The 18,143-nt window shown below is 36.0% G+C and overlaps 1 protein-coding gene across 2 annotated transcripts in view; it reads left to right on the forward strand.

The window, feature by feature from the left end:
• LOC122041932 (eukaryotic translation initiation factor 2D-like) overlaps positions 1-16,719 on the forward strand; it is a 36,381-nt gene extending 19,662 nt beyond the window's left edge. For both annotated transcript variants that reach the window (XM_042601824.1, XM_042601825.1), the window contains exons 8-10: positions 14,675-14,958; positions 15,090-15,460; positions 16,279-16,719. In XM_042601824.1, coding sequence (XP_042457758.1) covers positions 14,675-14,958; positions 15,090-15,460; positions 16,279-16,403 — 780 coding nt within the window. In that variant the 3' untranslated portion in view covers positions 16,404-16,719. The remainder of the gene's footprint in view (positions 1-14,674; positions 14,959-15,089; positions 15,461-16,278) is intronic.
• The last annotated feature ends 1,424 nt before the right edge of the window (positions 16,720-18,143 follow it).

Raw genomic sequence — 18,143 nt, forward strand, 5'->3', positions numbered from 1 at the left:
AATAGTATATCAGTTAAAGAATTAGAAAATCTCAAAAAAGTAGTAGCTAAGAACAAAAATGATCACTTTCAACTGATCCAACTGTTTATATAAACTAACATATTAAATAAAATTATATAATCTTCAAATGTAAACCTATCTTAACCTTGATGAGATACGCCATTCCTATGGTAAAATAAAAAGATAAAATGAAAATTTATTTTCTAAAAAAGTAAAAAAATATTTATTAGTGTTAGAACTTGTAATTGAGTTTGGATTGTCATTAGTGCTCATCATATATTTGGTAAGGTCATTCAACTCCATATGGTGCAAAGATTCTAATTAACATAAAACATACAACAACAACAACTAAGGTTTATCCTACTAGGTGGGGTCGGCTAATTAACATAAAACATATAAAGATATAATTAGAAAGTGATGTATACACATAAAGGTGATAATTTGAGGAATGTATTACCTCTCTATACCAGCAATCTTTCATGCATAAAGTAGTCTTTACAAGAAGTGGTTTTAATGTAATATGATATTGATTAAGGACTTGTCATAACTAAATGCAAATCAGATGCAACTGTAGACACCATTATGAATAATATATCATGACCATGTTGAAAGGATTGAATAACGAACCTAGTTAATCATTCAATGATTCAGAACATCAAATAATACTTTTTATCTAATGTTGGCTCATCTAGAACAATTGCAATCCTGAGTTGCTGTAGGGATCTCACTCATCACTCTCAAAAGTATTGAAGTTCTGTATATAAAACGATCAAGATAGATCAATTAGTAAAACTTTAAGATTCCTACCCAAAAGAGAAACATTCTTAATATAACAAAAAAGAATACTTTAAATGGATCCTTTTCTAGGTTCATAGAATCCTCCATTAAAATTCTCAAAGTAGAAGTTTTGTAAGAGTGTCATGAAGTGATTGACAATTTGCAACTAAAAAAACAATCCTTTTCTATCATTGCAAACTATTTTGAATTGTTGCCATATATCTTCTTGCAACTCCAATGTACAAATTGAATCTTATAGTGAGGGTCTAATATGGTTGTCATGGCTAAGACCAAGCTGAACTAAGACCCATACTTTTCAAATTTCTAAACATTTATTTTGCCATTCTTTGCAAGAGTAGATCCTTGTGCTTCCAAACTCTCTTTCAAAGTTAAGTATGCCATAACAGTAGATGGAAGATATAAATTAGCAGTGGGATACTTAACTCCATAAAAATATGTGTTCTCATAAAAAACTTTCAAAAATCCTACAATTTTCTGAACCTTTTCCCATTTAGTAGAAGTTGGACAATGTTTGTAATTAGAATCACTTAACATAAACAACACTCTCAAGCATAAGATATGTAGATTTTCATCTTGTTGGAATATCTTGTCTTAACCCTTTCTTCCCATCTATACTTAAAAAGTTGATACACTAAAAATTTCTTCCTCATTTGAGAGCCCTTCATGTGCTTCCCACCTTCATGGACTTTTGAATAGCATGGTCCATCTCTTTTAAAATATCTTACATGATCAAATTGAGAATATAAGCATAACATCTGATATGAAAATAACGGTCATAGTTTAGAAGTGATCTTGAATCATTTAATTTCTCCTTTGCCAACTCTACAAATATATCATTAGTTGATGCATTTAAGTCATGGAAAATAGATGCATTTTCTAAGTAATGGAAAATAATTTATCTTCAATCCCCATTCAACTAATAATGAACTATCTTAGATAATTTAACACCATTGTATGGAGGATGATATAAGAAAAACTCAGCAATTTCTTTTGAAATTTTTAATCACTATCAACATAATGAGTAGTGAGAGAAATATTGTCATTGGTAGCAATAGAAGTCCATAAATTTGTTGGTGCAATTGACCTCTAGGGTTTTGATGTTTGACAATGCACCTAAGTCTGGTCAGTTTGACCAAGGGTTAATTCAAACAGGACTTGATGTTTGGAAGAGAATAGTCTAGTCAGAATTAAATAACTAGCAAGGGTAAGTCCTTACCGAATGATAGACAAATGAGAAGTCCTAACTAGAGGTTAGACAAGTGGAAGTCCTGGTGAGTGAAGTCGGGCCCTAGTGAGTGAAGCTAGGCGGTGGAAGTCCTGGTGAGTAAGTCGGACACTAGTGAGTGAAGCTAGGCGGTGGAAGTCCTGGTGAGTAAGTCGGACACTAGTGAGTGAAGCTAGGCGGTGGAAGTCCTGGTGAGTAAAGTCGGGCCCTAGTGAGTGAAGCTAGGTGGAGAAAGTGTTGGTGAGTAAAGCCAGGCAATGGAAGTCCTAGTGAGTGAAGCTAGGCAACCCTAGGAAGGTAACCCTAGGTAATGTGTGACTGACTGATTTCCGGTCAACCGTGTTGGTGCGGGAAGCATCCGACGATCGAACTCGTGTTTTGATAATGGCAAAGGATTCAAAGTTAAGGTGTTTTGTATTCTAACAAGTCTACTTGAGGATTTCAGGAAAGTCCTAGCTGCGGTTAGGCAAAGGAAAAAAAAACCCTAGGGGGTGGTAACCCTAGGTCATAGGGGGTGGTAACCCTATGCGGAAAGTCTTGGTAGGTCGATGTCTTCAGGCAAAAGTCCTAGGGGGTGGTAACCTTAGGTGGAAAGTCCTGGTGTCGCGAACCAGGTGAAAGACTGGACTAGCCGGGAAGCGGATGTCCAGCAGAAAGTCCGGAAGCATCGAGTGCTGAGCAAAAGTCCAGTCCAGTCGATCTGGAGGATCGACTGGCAACAGGTAAATCTCCTGAGTGGAGTAGGTGAGGACGCGTTCCCTGTAGAGGGAACAGTAGGCGTCGGGTCAACCTAGGGTTTCCGGTTGGAAACCCGAAGTCAGACTCGGACAGTCCGGAGACTGTCTATACTTCATTTATCATATTTATTGTGCTAACTTTGTGTTGCAGGATAGTGTTTGAGACTAACGTATCTTGCAGGTGCAAAGGAGCAACCTAAAGCCTCGGATAAACAGTGTCCGAGGCGCCTCCATGGAGCTTGGAGGCGCCTCGGGTGCAAAAGCTGACCTGGCTGCGAAGCTTCAATGGAGGCGCCTTGAAGGGGGTTTAAGGCGCCTTGGAAGGCGCCTTGAGCAGGGTATAAGGCGCCTTAAACAGATGAAGTTCGACCAGTTCAAGTTTCATCCACGCGGGGCGCCTTGAACAGCCTTCAAGGCGCCTTGAACACCCTTTATAAGGGGGTTTCGACCAACACTTCAAGAATCAAGTTCTGAGCTTTCCCTCTTCAACGTGCTGCTAACAAAGTCATTCCGAAGTGCTGCTGCGACATTCCGACGACCCGGAGCCTCAATCTTCTTCTTTCTTAAGTTGTCGGTACAAGTTTATTTCAATACTTTCAGTGTAATTTATAATTTCTATCGTGATTATAGTTGTTGCCCACCGGAAGCGATCAAGGATCGCGGGCCTTCGAGTAGGAGTCGCCGTAGGCTTCGAACGAAGTAAAAAGCTTGTCTCTTTGTGTGTTTGTTTACTTTCCGCTGCGTGTTTTAACTCCGATAATTTCACGATTCCGATAAACGTAAAATTTAGTCACGAGCGCTATTCCCCCCCCCCCCCCCCCCCTCTAGCGCGGTCTCGATCCAACAAACCGCGCGCGGTCGACCGGACCAGCGAATCTTGAAATATGTTGACACTGTTTTACTTTACTATTTTTTCTATTATACTAATTCAGTGTGCAGCAGTTGACAGGTCTAAGGGAGTCCAACTAGGTCAACGGGCCGACTGAATAGCTGGTATGAAGTCTAGAGAGGTCGACGAGCTGACCGGACGTCCGGCAAACTGGTAAGTTAAGGTAAGTCACTGGAGGAGAGTGACCAAGTGAGGACGCATTCCGGTTGAAAGGACAGTAGGTGTCGATCTAGTTTAGGTCCATTTGGGATCCCTAAGCTGAGACCTTGATCGGTTCCTGGGAGGACAAGAACTAATTACTATTCTTTAATTATAATTATGCTAACACTTGTCTTGTGGGTTTATTGGACTAACATTGTTTTGCAGGACAAAAGAAGAAAATTGCCTTATAGTGAACAGTGCCCGAAGGCGTCTTCCTATGGAAGGCGCTTTCGTACTGTTCATAGAAGGCGCATAAATTTTGGCCGAAGTTGTGGACAAGTGTCGGGCTGTTCGAGATCAATTTTGCCTCATTGGAGGCGCCTTCCATGCCTTTTATAAGGCTATCTCGAGAAGGCATTGAACAAGAACACATATACGAGCTACTACGCGTCCATTTGAGGCTCTGATTGCTCCGGACTCTTGCTATGACTCTGCTACGAAGCTGCTGCATTCGTCGACTGCTCCGAGGACTTCTGATTGTGACAGGCAAATCGACTCCGACACACGAGCGCTTTCACATCAATTCCTAAAGTGTCGGTAACAAGATTTCTAGTTGTAATTAAATTATGCAAACGGAAAGTGTAGTCTGTTACACTTCTCCGAACTTTCTCTGTACTCGATTTCCTCTTCCGGAGGTACCGGAAGAGATTTTTAGTGGATTACCCATCGATAGGTCCGCGAGACTTGGGTCTTAGAGTAGGAGTCGTTGAAGGCTCCGAACCAAGTAAAACCACTTGTGTTTTCCTATGTTGTTCGCCTTTTTCATTTCCGCTGTGCATACTCGCGATTTCAAAACCAAAAAAGAGTTTTTGAAAACCACGTGATTCAACTCCCCCTCACGTGCGTAATCGATCCAACAAGTGGTATCAGAGCAAATTTTGCTCTGATTTGGTGCAACCACCAATCAAGCTGGGGGAATTGTTTTCAGTTTTTTTTACTATTTGAATTGGTGAAACTTTACCTATTCAGATAAATTTTTTTCGCTCGTTCGATTTTAACTCGAAGTTGGTACAATATCGCTTGAGTTCTTCTATATTTTTTTATCTCAAACTCTGCTAATCAAGACCCAGTGTTGGTACCTTCCTTTAGTTTTCTATCTTCAGTGCTTAATGGCTCAAGATGAAGGACGAAGCGTTCACGAACCATCTCCATATGAGATGTACAAGAGACATGAATTCAATCTGTGGAGGATGCAGATGGAAACTTTCATCTTTATGAACGAATTCGATGGTGGCATGGCACTGAGCAGATCAACACAAAACGCAGAAGTCAATAGAAAGGTGATAAATTCAATTGTAAGATTGGTACCTAATGAAATCACATGCAGAATTAGAGAACATCGAGATGCCCATGAGTTCTGGACTCGACTGACCAAGCTTCACGAGGAGTCGATGGAGTTAGAGGATCAAGTCGAACTAGAGCTTGGATCTGAGTCCAAATCCCCAGAGTCATCCTCAGAATCAGACCAAACCGGCTTTATGGCTTTAATGACACAAGAGAAGGTAGAAGGATCTGAATCAGAGTTAGAACAAAAGTTAGAATACGAATCTAAGACGACGGTGGACGAGGAGGAGAATCCTAACCAGGATTCTAAAGGTAAACTTGTAAATTCAAACTTCAAATATCATTTAATATGTTTTAAATGTAGTGAAAGAGGGCATTACAAAAGTAAGTGCCCCACCTATAAGACTCGAACCACACAACCAAAGGTAAAGGAGAAGTCTACATCCAAAGTTCAAAAAGGGAAGGAGTATATCCAATGCTTCAAGTGCAAAAAGGTGGGTCACTACAAACTTCAATGCCTAAAAAGAAGACCAAGGATCCAAAGGGAGCAAAGGTTAGTAAGTTTACAATACATGACAATCCAATTTTTTCTACACATGTTAATAAATTAGATAATCATCATTGCTCTAGTTTGGATTTACCTCAACAATTAGATATGCATGCTCAACTAAATAAATTAACTAATAAAAATCTAAACAATAATTTAGAAAATAATTTTTTAATCTTTAAAATTTCATATTCAATGTTTAGAAAATTAGAAAAATAAATCAATCTTTTGAAAAACGAAATTCATAAACTAGAAAAAAATAATTAATAATCCCACCAAATCAATAAATCTAGACTTGAGTTATAAGTCTAAACCAAATTTAAATAAAAAACCAAGATATAATCAAGTATCTCTTGATTATGAAATTAATCAACAAATGTAATAAAAAACTGAATCTAAATCAGAAATATAAATTAAAATACATAAAATCTACATTTAACTCAATTAAAATACTTAAAACTTAAATATTTATATAAACTAAAACAAATATTCAATAATCCAGGGGGAGGCTTCAAATTAGTCGGCACCTCCAAAATAATAACTTACCCGGCTACGTAATTAGGACTAGCTTAAATAGGGACAACAGTTTAACTTGACAAAAGTACTGGTGAAGTATATACATGTCTAGGAAGATATGACTTGACCTGGTGCATTTGACTTAGTGGAACTAACTGAAGCTACCCCTTCCAGATCCTAACTAATTAAACCAAGGTTTTGTACTAAGTTCAGAGGATAGGACTATTTGGAAAACCTCGAAGGTATGATTACTCTAATGATGTCCAAGTGACTCACCATAGCTCAGAAGTTTATCCAAAAAATGTCTGTTTAGTGAACCCAAAGCTAAACCTGAATCTAGCACAAAGTTAAACCAAATTTTGAAATTAAATTTTAACTCATCTCACAAAATCATAAGATTCCCTGATTGAAAATATAGATCGGGTGAGATGACTAATGAATTTAAAATTGAAATTTAAAATTAAAATTCAAAATTAAATTTAAAATGAAACTTAAAAAATTAAAATTTAAAATTAAAACTAATAAATTAAAATTAACTTAAAATTAAATTAAATTAGATAAAAACCAATATAGATTTAATCAAAACCATGAAATCAAAATTTAATTAAACATATGTTAATTATTACATAAAAATTATTTACAAATTATGCTAAAATTCTTTTAAAATTATTTTTAAAACTTATTTTCCTTTAAAAAAATCATTTTAAAAATCTTTTAAAAAATTGTTTTAAAAATTTCTTTATAAAAATTATTTTAAAAATTCTTTAAAACTTATTTTTATATTTAAAAACAAATTTTTTTTAAACTTATTTTTTCTTCTTAATTTAAACTTAAATCTTAATTTAAATTCAAACGGTCTTTAAAATTCAATAATTGTTCATCTTAGTTAATTCAAAATCTATTAACTTATCTGAAATTAAGGTAACTAATAATCAATTAACTCAAATTTTAATTAGTTAGTCCTAATTTAATAATTCATTCAATAATATGAGTTTTAATCATTCTGATAAATTAATCAAACTTAATTACTACGGTAAATTATTCAACTTAATTACTTTCAATAATTAATTCAATATTTACTATTAATCTAAAAATAATTATAACTTATTTATTGATTAAATTATATTAACTTATAGTTAATCCGAATTAATTGGAAATTTAGCTATTACATCAATCTTAACATAATAACTAATCAATTAATTCGCTCTAAAAATAATTTAACTAAATCATTTAATGCAAAAACTATCGTAAATTTAACTTAAATGTAACACAAGATTAATCTGAAATTTCATTTTAAAATTTAGAATACTTAAGTAATTTTGAAAATACGTCTTAAAGCATCTCTCTAAACACTTAAGATTACCATGTTTGAAAATCTAGAATGGTTGAGATGCTAGGAAAAGAAAATTAAAGTTAAGTACTATTGCTTATATATGTCTCAAAGGCATGCAGTCAGTGGCTAAATTCTCCAAAGTCAACCATAAACTTATAGACCCCTAGACACCTGGGTAGAATTTCCTATGGTCAACAAGGATAACCAGATAGACCCCTAGACACCTAAGTAGAATTTCCTACGGTTAACAAGAATAACCAGGGTATATCAGGTTAAGGGGAGGTGTTTTTGAGAAATGTGTTTGAAAAATTACTTTTGTAAAAATATTTTAAAAAAATCTATAAATACACTTGAAAATATTTTGAAAAATCTTCTCAAACTTTATTTGAAAAATATTCTTAAAATATTTCCCAAACTATTTTTTAATCGTTTTGAAAATTATTTTACAAATTACTTTCCAAACTTTGTTTTAAACAAAAAAACACTCTATGCTTTTCAAAAATTGCTTTGAATTGTGATTTTTTTTTTGGGGTACTTTGACAATCATTCTTAACATATTTTGAAAAATTATTTTATTACTTTGTGAACATTTTTAATTTGACAAGCTCTTCTCAAAAGGTTTTATTGCACAATCATCCTCAAATTTGCTTTTTGGCAAGTGTATTGGAAAATGTTTTGAAAATCCACCTTTAAACTTAGTGTTCTTTTAATTTGGATCAACCTTCTAAACACATAGGGAATTTTACTTGTGGTTAACAAGAATTCCTAAGAATGTGTCAAGTTAAGGGGGGTCCTGATTGAAAGATTAAATGTAATTTTTAAAATTCATTCAAAAATTAGCTTTGCAAATCCTTGAAACTGAGTTTGAAAAATTATTTTCAAAATCTTTTATGAAATACTCTTTGCTTTACAAGTTTTTGTGAAAATAACTTAAAAAATATTTTTGAAAATTCACTATAAAGAGTTACCTTGACAACCAACTTTGAAAAATCAGTCTGCAACACCCCTTTGAAACACTCGATTTTGAAACACTTAATTATGTCTTTCAAATGTTATTGTTGGTGCAAAACCCAATCAAGAGTGATCTTAGGTTTATATATTTTTGATATGTGCCAAAGGGAGAGTAATCTTAAGTTAGAAAAATTAAAGGGGGAAAGTGACTAAGCTCTCAAATTTTGAGAGAGAACTTGGTATCGTAATCTTAAGTTAGAAAAGTTAAAGGGGGAAAGTGACTAAGCTCTCAAATTTTGAGAGAGAACTTGGTATCGTAATCTTAAGTTAGAAAAGTTAAAGGGGGAAAGTAACTAATCTCTCAAATTTTGAGATATAACCCGTAAAGACCCAAACCTAACTTAAGAAAATTGTCAAACATCAAAAAAGGGGAGATTGTTGGTGCAATTGATCTATAGAGTTTCGATGTTTGACAATACAGCAAAGTCTGGTTAGTTTGACCAAGGGTTAATCCAAATGAGATTTGATATTTGGAAGAGAGTAATCTAGTCAGGACTAGATGACTAGCAAGGGTAAGTCCTAATCTAAGGATAGACAAATGAGAAGTCCTAACTAGAGGTTAGGCAAGTGGAAGTCTTGGTGAGTGAAGCCAGGCCTGGTGAGTGAAGTTAGGGGGTGGAAGTCCTGGCGAGTGAAGCTAGAGGGTGGAAGTCCTGGTGAGTGAAGCCGAACCCTAGTGAGTGAAGCTAGGCAGTGGAAGTCCTGGTGAGTGAAGTCGGACCCTAGTGAGTGAAGCTAGGCGGTGGAAGTTTTGGTGAATAAAGTCGGGCCCTAGTGAGTGAAGCTAGGTGGAGGAAGTCCTGGTGAGTGAAACCAGGTAATGGAAGTTCTAGTGTGTGAAGCTAGGCAACCCTAAGAAGGTAACCCTAGGTAATGTGTGACCGACGCGTGGTCGATCGGACCAACAAATCCTGAAATACGTTGACACTGTTTTACTTTACTATTTTATCTATTGTACTAACCCAGTGTGCAAGAGTTGACAGGTCTGAGAGAGTCCAGCTAGGTCAACGGGCCGATTGGTCGACGGGCTGACCGGATGTTTGGCAAATTGGTAAGTTAAGGTAAGTCACTAGAGGAGAGTGACCAAGTGAGGACGCATCCCGGTTGAAGGGACAGTAGACATCGATCCAGTTTAGGTCCATTTGGGATCCCTAAGCTGAGACCTTAACTAGTTTCTGGTCCTGGGAGGACAGGAACTAATTACTATTCTTTAATTATAATGATGCTAACACTTGTCTTGTAGGTTTATTGGACTAACATTATTTTGCAGGACAAAAGAAGGAAATTGCCTTCGGTTGAACAGTGCCCGAAGACGCCTTCCATGGCTATGGAAGGCGCCTTCCGCAGGATAAATTTTGGCCGAAGTTGCGGATAAGTGCTGAGTTGTTCGGGATCGATTTTGCCTCATTGGAGGCGCCTTCCATGCCTTTTATAAGGCTATCTCGAGAAGGCATTGAACAAGAACACATATACGAGCTACTACGCATCCATTTGAGGCTCCGACTGCTCCGGGCTCCTGCTACGACTTAGAAGCTACTGTGTTTGACGACTGCTATGAGGACTTCCGATCGTGACAGGCAGACCGACTCCGACACACGAGCGCTTTCACATCAATTCCTAAAGTGTCGGTAACAAGATTTCTAGTTGTAATTAAATTTTGCAAACGGAAAGTGTAGTCTGTTACACTTATCCGAACTTTCTCTGTACTCGATTCCCTCTTCCAGAGGTACCGGAAGAGGTTTTTAGTGAATTATCCATCGATGGGTCCGCGGGACCTGGGTCTTGGAGTAGGAATCGCCGAAGGCTCCAAGCCAAGTAAAACCACTCGTGTTTTCCTGTGTTGTTCGCCTTTGTCATTTCCGCTGCGCATACTCGTGATTTCAAAACCAAAAAGAATGAGTTTTTGAAAACCACGTGATTCATCCCCCCTCTCACGTGCGTAATCGATCCAACAAAATTAAAAGTTAACCAAATTCTATTAAAAACTTCTTGTAAATTCATCATCATTTTAATTTTCTCTCTTAACATTCTCAACATATCAATTCTAATGGAATTATGATTAACAAATGTACCATCTTATGCACGTAAGAGAAAATTTTCCGTACTCCAGAATACAAATATGAGAGAATACTTGATAATTGTGAGGTAAATCATGCATCACATTTGCTCTAGCAAGCAATTCATGAAAAGAAGTAGGATCATTAGTCCCTAGGGCCTAGCACAGCTAGGGACGCATGGTTTTGTGGCCGAGAGGCCTAGGGTTTGATCCTCGGGGTGTCATTGTCTGGGCTTAGCGTCGCGGCCATGCACTTTCAACTGTGTATTTGCATTTACCTCCCTCTATATCCGTGGGATCGACTTTAGGAGGGCCGCCGATGTGGCGGTTCCACATTTTTTTTATGAAAAGAAGTATGATCAAATGTACCGTTTTAAAGTCTTAGATTATGGTCCACAAGCATTTGCTCAACATTCGTAACACTACTTACACAATTTGTAATGTGTCGTTTTAAGTTTCTAGATCCATATCGTTTTAAGTTTCTAGATCCATATCTACTCTTACAAAGAAACAAAGCTCGACATTTTTTACACTTATAGCATGTTTTTCCATCTACTACTACTGTTTTTTCTACTATTTTCTCAAAATTAATTCAATTAATTAATGCATATTTCCTTTTATGTTTACTTTGATCAGATTGTACTCATTTATGCTTCTCGTTCATTGCTACATTGTCGTCCTTTCCAATAACATTATTGTAATCCTTGCTACTTGAGTCCAAATTAAGATTACAATTGAATTCCTCTATATAAAACGCATTAGAGAAAAATATAAATTAAAAGCTTATCAAAATATACTAACGCTACATCACAAACATGTTTGAACATATTAAATATAAAACATATCAAGTAAGAATTAATTGAGATGGGAGTGGAAGAAGTGCTACTTGTGATTGTTGATTGAGGATCATTATTCCTGATTGTTGGTTAGGGATTCTGATAATAGATTCCGGTGTGGAGTTGCATTGAGAGAGGAGCTTGAGCTAGGGCTAATGTAGAGAGGAGGGCGTCAACAACCAAACCGTCAGGAAGTTCTCAGCAGACCAAATACACCATCAGAGCAGTTAGCATGTTGACAAACACAGAGGCCTCTGTTACCACTAATACACGTCTGCCATTGGATAACATAGGTTGAGGTTAGGGGCTCAAACTTGAAGAGGTGCAAGTCACAGTCGATATTGGTGTAGATTGGAGTGGGAGGGTGAGAATTGGAGGCGTGGCTGCTGGTGGGAGTCAGGGATGGTCGTGTAAACGTGTCACTGGAAACCTGCCAGATTTGCTCAAAGAAGAGCTGATGGGGGCAAGGACTTGTGGTCACTAGATGACTACAAGCGATGGGCTGCAAATAAAGAATTGGTTTTCTAGGTTTTGGATGTCATGAGCAACGAACTAACAATGTTGTGAGGGTGAAGTTGTAAAGGTGTGGTGAGGCAGTGAAGGTGAGGGTTTGTGTGTGAGGTAGTGAGGGTTGGGTGGTGGTTTAGTTGGGGGTATTTAATTTGAACACATCCAAGTGTGCTGACCTGTTTAGGACCTGACTCAACCCATTTAATTGTGGGTCATTAACGGATCGACATGTTTATGGCTTGAATTGTCTAACCTAAACCTGTAAAATTGCAGCTTGGGTCATGTTGTATAAACAGGTGGTGTCATGTCAATTTATGTCACTTCTAGCTGTTGTGGTATTAAGTTAAAAGCCTTGGTGAACCCATTATAAATTTGTTAGTGGATTTAAGCTAGATATTGAAAAAGAAGGTACTCTATTTTGATGTACTACAATAGAAGAAAAATATTGTGATTCTCTAATGATTGAATGCTCCCTTAAGCATAGGAAAATTATAGGATTCAACTCCTTGTATGATTACACAATTCCAATATACACATTCAATTTGACAAAGGAAAATGTCTAAAAATAGAACTAAATTTAAAGCCAACATTTGAAACCTCTACTTTACCTAAATTCGATAAACCTTTAATTAAGCCACAAGATTCAACCCTTGAAGACCATAATAACTTAACCTCAAAAAAATCTTCTATTGACGTAACTGTAGAAGATCTTCATAATGATGATTTAACCTTAAGGGACACCACTAAACTAATAACTTTGACCGTGGATTCCCTTAATGGCTCGACTCTAAAAGAGCCTCTAAATGAATTACCCCCTTTAGAAAGCACTTAACATTACCCCAATAATATAACTACTAGAATTCTTATCACATCTAATGAACCCTCTCATAAGACAAGTCAAGCTTTAATTATATCCCCTAAAGAGTCCAACGTTGCATGAGCCTTCTAAAGACTCCTTTGATAAGTCCTCACTTGAACCATCTATAGTGTCTTCTTAAGCATCTACTTGAACCTCTCGACTATCCTTTACTTGAGTCTTTTATAAATCCCTCTAGTACACACTGCATTTAAAAAATAGTTTTATGTTTTATTAACCTTAATCCAAGCATACAATTGCCTAACTATGTTAAGGTCTCAAAACAACCAACTAATTTCAAAATGAATACAGTAGGTATAAAAGGTCATAGGTTCGAATCCTAGAAACAGTCTCTTGCAAAAAGCAGGGTAAGGTTGTGTACAATGGATCCTTCCCCGGGACCCCGCATGGCGGGAGCTTCTTGCACCGGGATGCCCTTTTAATACAGTAGGTATAAAAATTAATAAAATTGTTTATAATAATTCTAGTAAAACTTTTGCAGGTATTTGTTTATACATAGAAACTTTTGAGATTAAAACTTATTTGCATTGATTTGGTTCCTCTGCTTACTTCTATCCACCAAACTAAAAGTTCTACTATGCATATGAGACAGACATATGCTGATAGTAGGAGAAGGATTGAGTTGAATAATAATATTATAAAAAATATATTGATGAACCTTGCAGACTGAAAGACACACATATATAAAGTATACCTATAAATCTATTAGCCTTAAAAATTTGATTTGTCTTACAAAAGCATTTATATTCATGCTTATTGTAAAAAGTTGAACCTAATATATGTTTAGGGTTCAACTTAAATATATATCAACGTGTTTACATATTAGTTCAATTTTCAAAATATAGAGTATGTTACATTAGTGGAAGACATTCAAACCTTCATCTGAGTTATAGAAAATACCTCCATCTCTAGAATAGAGATAATGGTTTCTAACTTATTGGAAGGGATGATCAAAAAATTAGAGCAACAAAGCAAAGATGAGGATTTACCAATTTCTCACACATTAGAGGGGCTTCCCAAGAAAGGATAAGAAAGAAATCATGTTTAGTGAAGTTCCGTAGGCAATTATTACTTATGTTTGGAAATAATGGAAAAAGGAAGTGCTAATAACTTGCATGGAGTCAAGTTATCCTTGGTCGGAAGAATAACGTAGTCTGAAAATTGGGAATCAATTTAAAATTTTCTTTTAAAATATTTAGAGCATATAAAAAATTTATATGATATTTTCTTAGAGTTGTCAAAAGTTTGTTATAGTGTTTTGAGAGAATTTAGGCCTTTTGAAAAAGTTGGTTATAATTTTAGAGATAAAATAGACTTCTTCTTAAATGACTTGGTCTGGTGTTGAGTGTACAAGAAGACGTTAGGATCCCATGTATTGAATAATCTTGACTTAATAATATTTTTCTCTTTTCCAAATTGAGTTGTTCAATTTTTTTAGGGTACAAATTTTCGTGCTGCATCATAAGGCGATTCAAAATTTTTGCTATTATTGGCAGTTGTTTCACAAATTTTCTCCTGCCCATGTCCATGATTTTCATTGTCTAGTTTTTCTCTCTCAATAGTGTGCCAGCAAACCGTCCACTAGTCATATGCATCTTATGAATTAATCTAGCACTTATCCATGAAATTATTTTTTGATTATTGAAGATGTTATTTATGTTGTGCATTTTATTTTTCTATTTCACATTCTGGTCTTCACATTTCATAGAGCAAAGAATAATTCCTGCAAAATGGCTTTAGGCTAGTACCACAAAATTGTATAAGTGATGAGGGTATAATGCAGTGCATTTTGTTGCTATTGAATATTTTCTCCTTTTCATTCATCTGATTCATAAATTTCCTTGTTGATTATAGATATCTGCAAAGGAAGACAAGTATAAGAAGGAGTTCATTTTACTAGGAATCAACCGTGGTCATTCAGACTACATGTCATTTAAGCCTGAGAAGCGTGTGCAGCAGAGCAATGAACAAAAGCATGATAGCTTGGTCAGTGAGGCTTTAGGCCAACAAACAAAGCTACAACTTGAGGTGGTTGAAGTTTATAAACCAAGCACTCATGTGAATTCAATATTCACAGCTATAGGAGCAGAAACTGGAATCTATTATAGCGCATCAGAGGTGTCTGATGTTGTCTTCAGGTGCATTTGCTTACTTTTTTTTTGTACAGAAACATTAGATGTATATAAAATTTGTCTATCAATTATCTGTTAAATTTTTTGTATTATGACTGGTATACTAGCTGTTAAGGAAAAATATCTTGTTAAATCAGGTATGTTGAGAAGGAGAATTTGGTCAAGCCAACAGACAAGGCAATTGTAATTTTCGATGCTACACTGTGTGATGCACTCTACAAAGGCACTGTTAAGAAGGGATTCACCTACCCAACAGAGATCCACAAGAAGGATTTAGGATCTACTTTCTTAAGCAGGATGCAGGTTCATCATAAGATATCAAAAGGGCATGAGGTTGTGATCTGCAAGGGTGCTGTTAAACCCATTCAGATAGTAACAGAACGACGTCAAGGAAACAAGAAGGTAACTAAAGTCTCAGGGCTTGAAACTTTCTTATTGGATGCTGATTCACTAGCTTCAGAACTGCAAAAGAAGTTTGCGTGCAGTACATCGGTTGGGGAGCTTCCAGGTTTGATCTTGTTGAATCTGCATAAAATTGATTGTTATATAAGTTGTCTGTATAATTTTTTATTTGCTTATGCATTGTGTATTTGCTTGCTTATTGAAGGTTGGTTAGTTTTGTTTTCCTCATTGTCAATGTGAGCTACTCGATATTTGACCATTCCTGGAACCTATTAGGAAATGCCACATAGGTGCTGAAGACATGCAACTAGAGAAATCATAGGTGTTGAGGACGTGTATGCCTACTAGATAAACAGAACTTTGAAGGAAAAAAAAATTGAAATTCATCTAGGTTAGTAATAGAAATCTAGATAGATTAGCAACTCAGCTTTCGTGATCAATAATTGCAATACAATGCAACCTTGCTTAGACATCTATACCTTGCTAAAATTGTCTACTGTAATCTTGGGAAGTGCTTCTACTAGTGTTTAACATAAGAAAAACTCATTGAAATGTCTACTATCATTAATAATTGATATAAAATTTTATAGTCACGCAGAATACTGATATTTGCATATTATGTGAAATTGAAAACTTCTGAGGTGGAATGGATTGTGAGGGATCTTGAAAATTATTGTCCAAACCTTGTGAACAGAAGAGCACATGTTTCCCTATCCTCTTAACATGACATCTAACCTTTACAATATGTTTTACAGACCTGATTCAAGCATATAGTTATGCTCAACAGTTTGACATCTAAAATAACATATTAATCTTGAAGTTTGGTCTCTTCATGCTTGGAGGGTTACCGAGTTTTATAGTTTGCAGGCACTGAATAGGTAATTTTTATCATACAACATAAAATTTATGGTCAATTAATTTCAGGTAAGAAAGGACAGCATGAAGTGCTAGTTCAAGGAGGCGTCATTGATGACCTGGCAAGGCATCTTGTCGACCACTATGGGATTCCGAAGAGATATATTGAAGTGTTGGATAAAACAAAAAAATGATGGAAAATGGTTTGAGGTTGATATATGATCAACACTACTACTAGTTTTTTAAATGTAGTTATTTGCAAAGCCAGATGCACTATGGATATTTTGTGAAGTTTTTGGACTACTATCTCAGATCTCCAATAACAAGTTGTGGTATAAGAATCTCATGGTCATTGATGGCTTGAGTCAATTAAAATCTGAAGGCCTGTTAAAGTATCATGGCCATGTTGGATAACTTGAACTTTTCCCTCATAACAGTAGCATCACTGTTTCATTTACGGATGTAAAACTTATTGATCAGTATTGCAGTGATTTGCTTATATTCGATTTAGATGATTGGATTAATCTTCTTAGTCCATTGCATGATTGATTCTAATAACTCATCATCAGCAGGGAAGTTTCACTCAAACTGCTTAGATATGATGGTTGAGGAATCTCATGGTCATTGATGGTTTGAGTCAATTAAAATCTGAAGGCCTGTTAAATTATCATGGTCATGTTGGATAACTTGAACTTTTTCCTCGTAACAGTAGCATCACTGTTTCATTTACGGATGTAAAACTTATTGATTAGTATTGTAGTCGGTTGCATGATTGATTCTAATAACTCATTATCATCAGGGAAATTTATGAAAGCTCAAACTGCTTGGGTGTGATGGTTGAGAGCCAAGAACAAGTGAGGCTAAGGCTATATTAGGTTAGAAATATAAGATAAAGGTCTATATCTTATTAGTATGGTTTAATTAAAATTGTTAAATGGATTTTTCATATGCAGAGATGCCACCAAGTGTATTACAATTTAACATAATAAAACATAGATCTCCAAGGGATACCTAGCTAAAGGAATTGACCTTACTCAAGGCAACTGCACACATAGGATGATGATGAAACCCCAATTGTGACACAGATCAAAACACTTCAAGGCAAAGTCCAAACAACAATGGAGAAAGGAAATCAACCTTCGGCCTTTCACTCCCTTAAGTGTCTGTATACTGCTCCATTAATACCCACTGAGAAGGAAGTGGTAGTAACACATTCGACAATCCAATCCATGTAGAGTTGTGGAAAATTGAAACCCTACAAGGCAGTCTACCAAACTGAATGCCTTTTAAACCACTTTAAGTACACACCGTGGAAAGGCTCGTTTCCTTGAGAATTCCCGTAGTAACTCTTACACAATATGTATGTTTTTGACTATCGATCGCCCTTGAACGAAGGTTGCCTGAGCTGGATCAATTATGTTGTCAATAACTGTTGTTAGAGATTATTGATAAACACCAATTGTATGTCATACTATGGGTGTATCAAACTCAATTAATTTACGGAATTTTTTCTACGCTTATGTGGCATAGGGATGGCTTCCCAATGAATGTAACGGCAAGATGACGGGGGGCATTAACTGAAATAAGCATGCAAACAATTAAAGGAATTGAAATGCATTAAAAAAAATAACAAAATGGAAGGCCATTTAAACAAACACCTGACATTTAGAAAAAAACTAAGCTACAAAAGTAAGGTAGGCGGAGATCTCTCACTTTGATGGTGGGTGTGGATTTTGGAGTTGAAGTGGAAGTGCCTCTCCTAATCCGCTAGAGTGTTCGTCGATGCGGATGGATCTTCTTCTTCTAATCTGAAGAAGATATGAAGTCAGCGATGGAATGGTTCAAACTCCTAATCCGGAAGCTTGGTGAAAGACCCGAGCTCTCCCTAATCCGTGTGAGCTCGGAGGAATGTTTTTGGAGATGGAATGGAACCA

This window comes from Zingiber officinale, chromosome 2A (assembly GCF_018446385.1).
Source record: "Zingiber officinale cultivar Zhangliang chromosome 2A, Zo_v1.1, whole genome shotgun sequence".
In the NCBI taxonomy this organism is placed as follows: domain Eukaryota; kingdom Viridiplantae; phylum Streptophyta; class Magnoliopsida; order Zingiberales; family Zingiberaceae; genus Zingiber; species Zingiber officinale.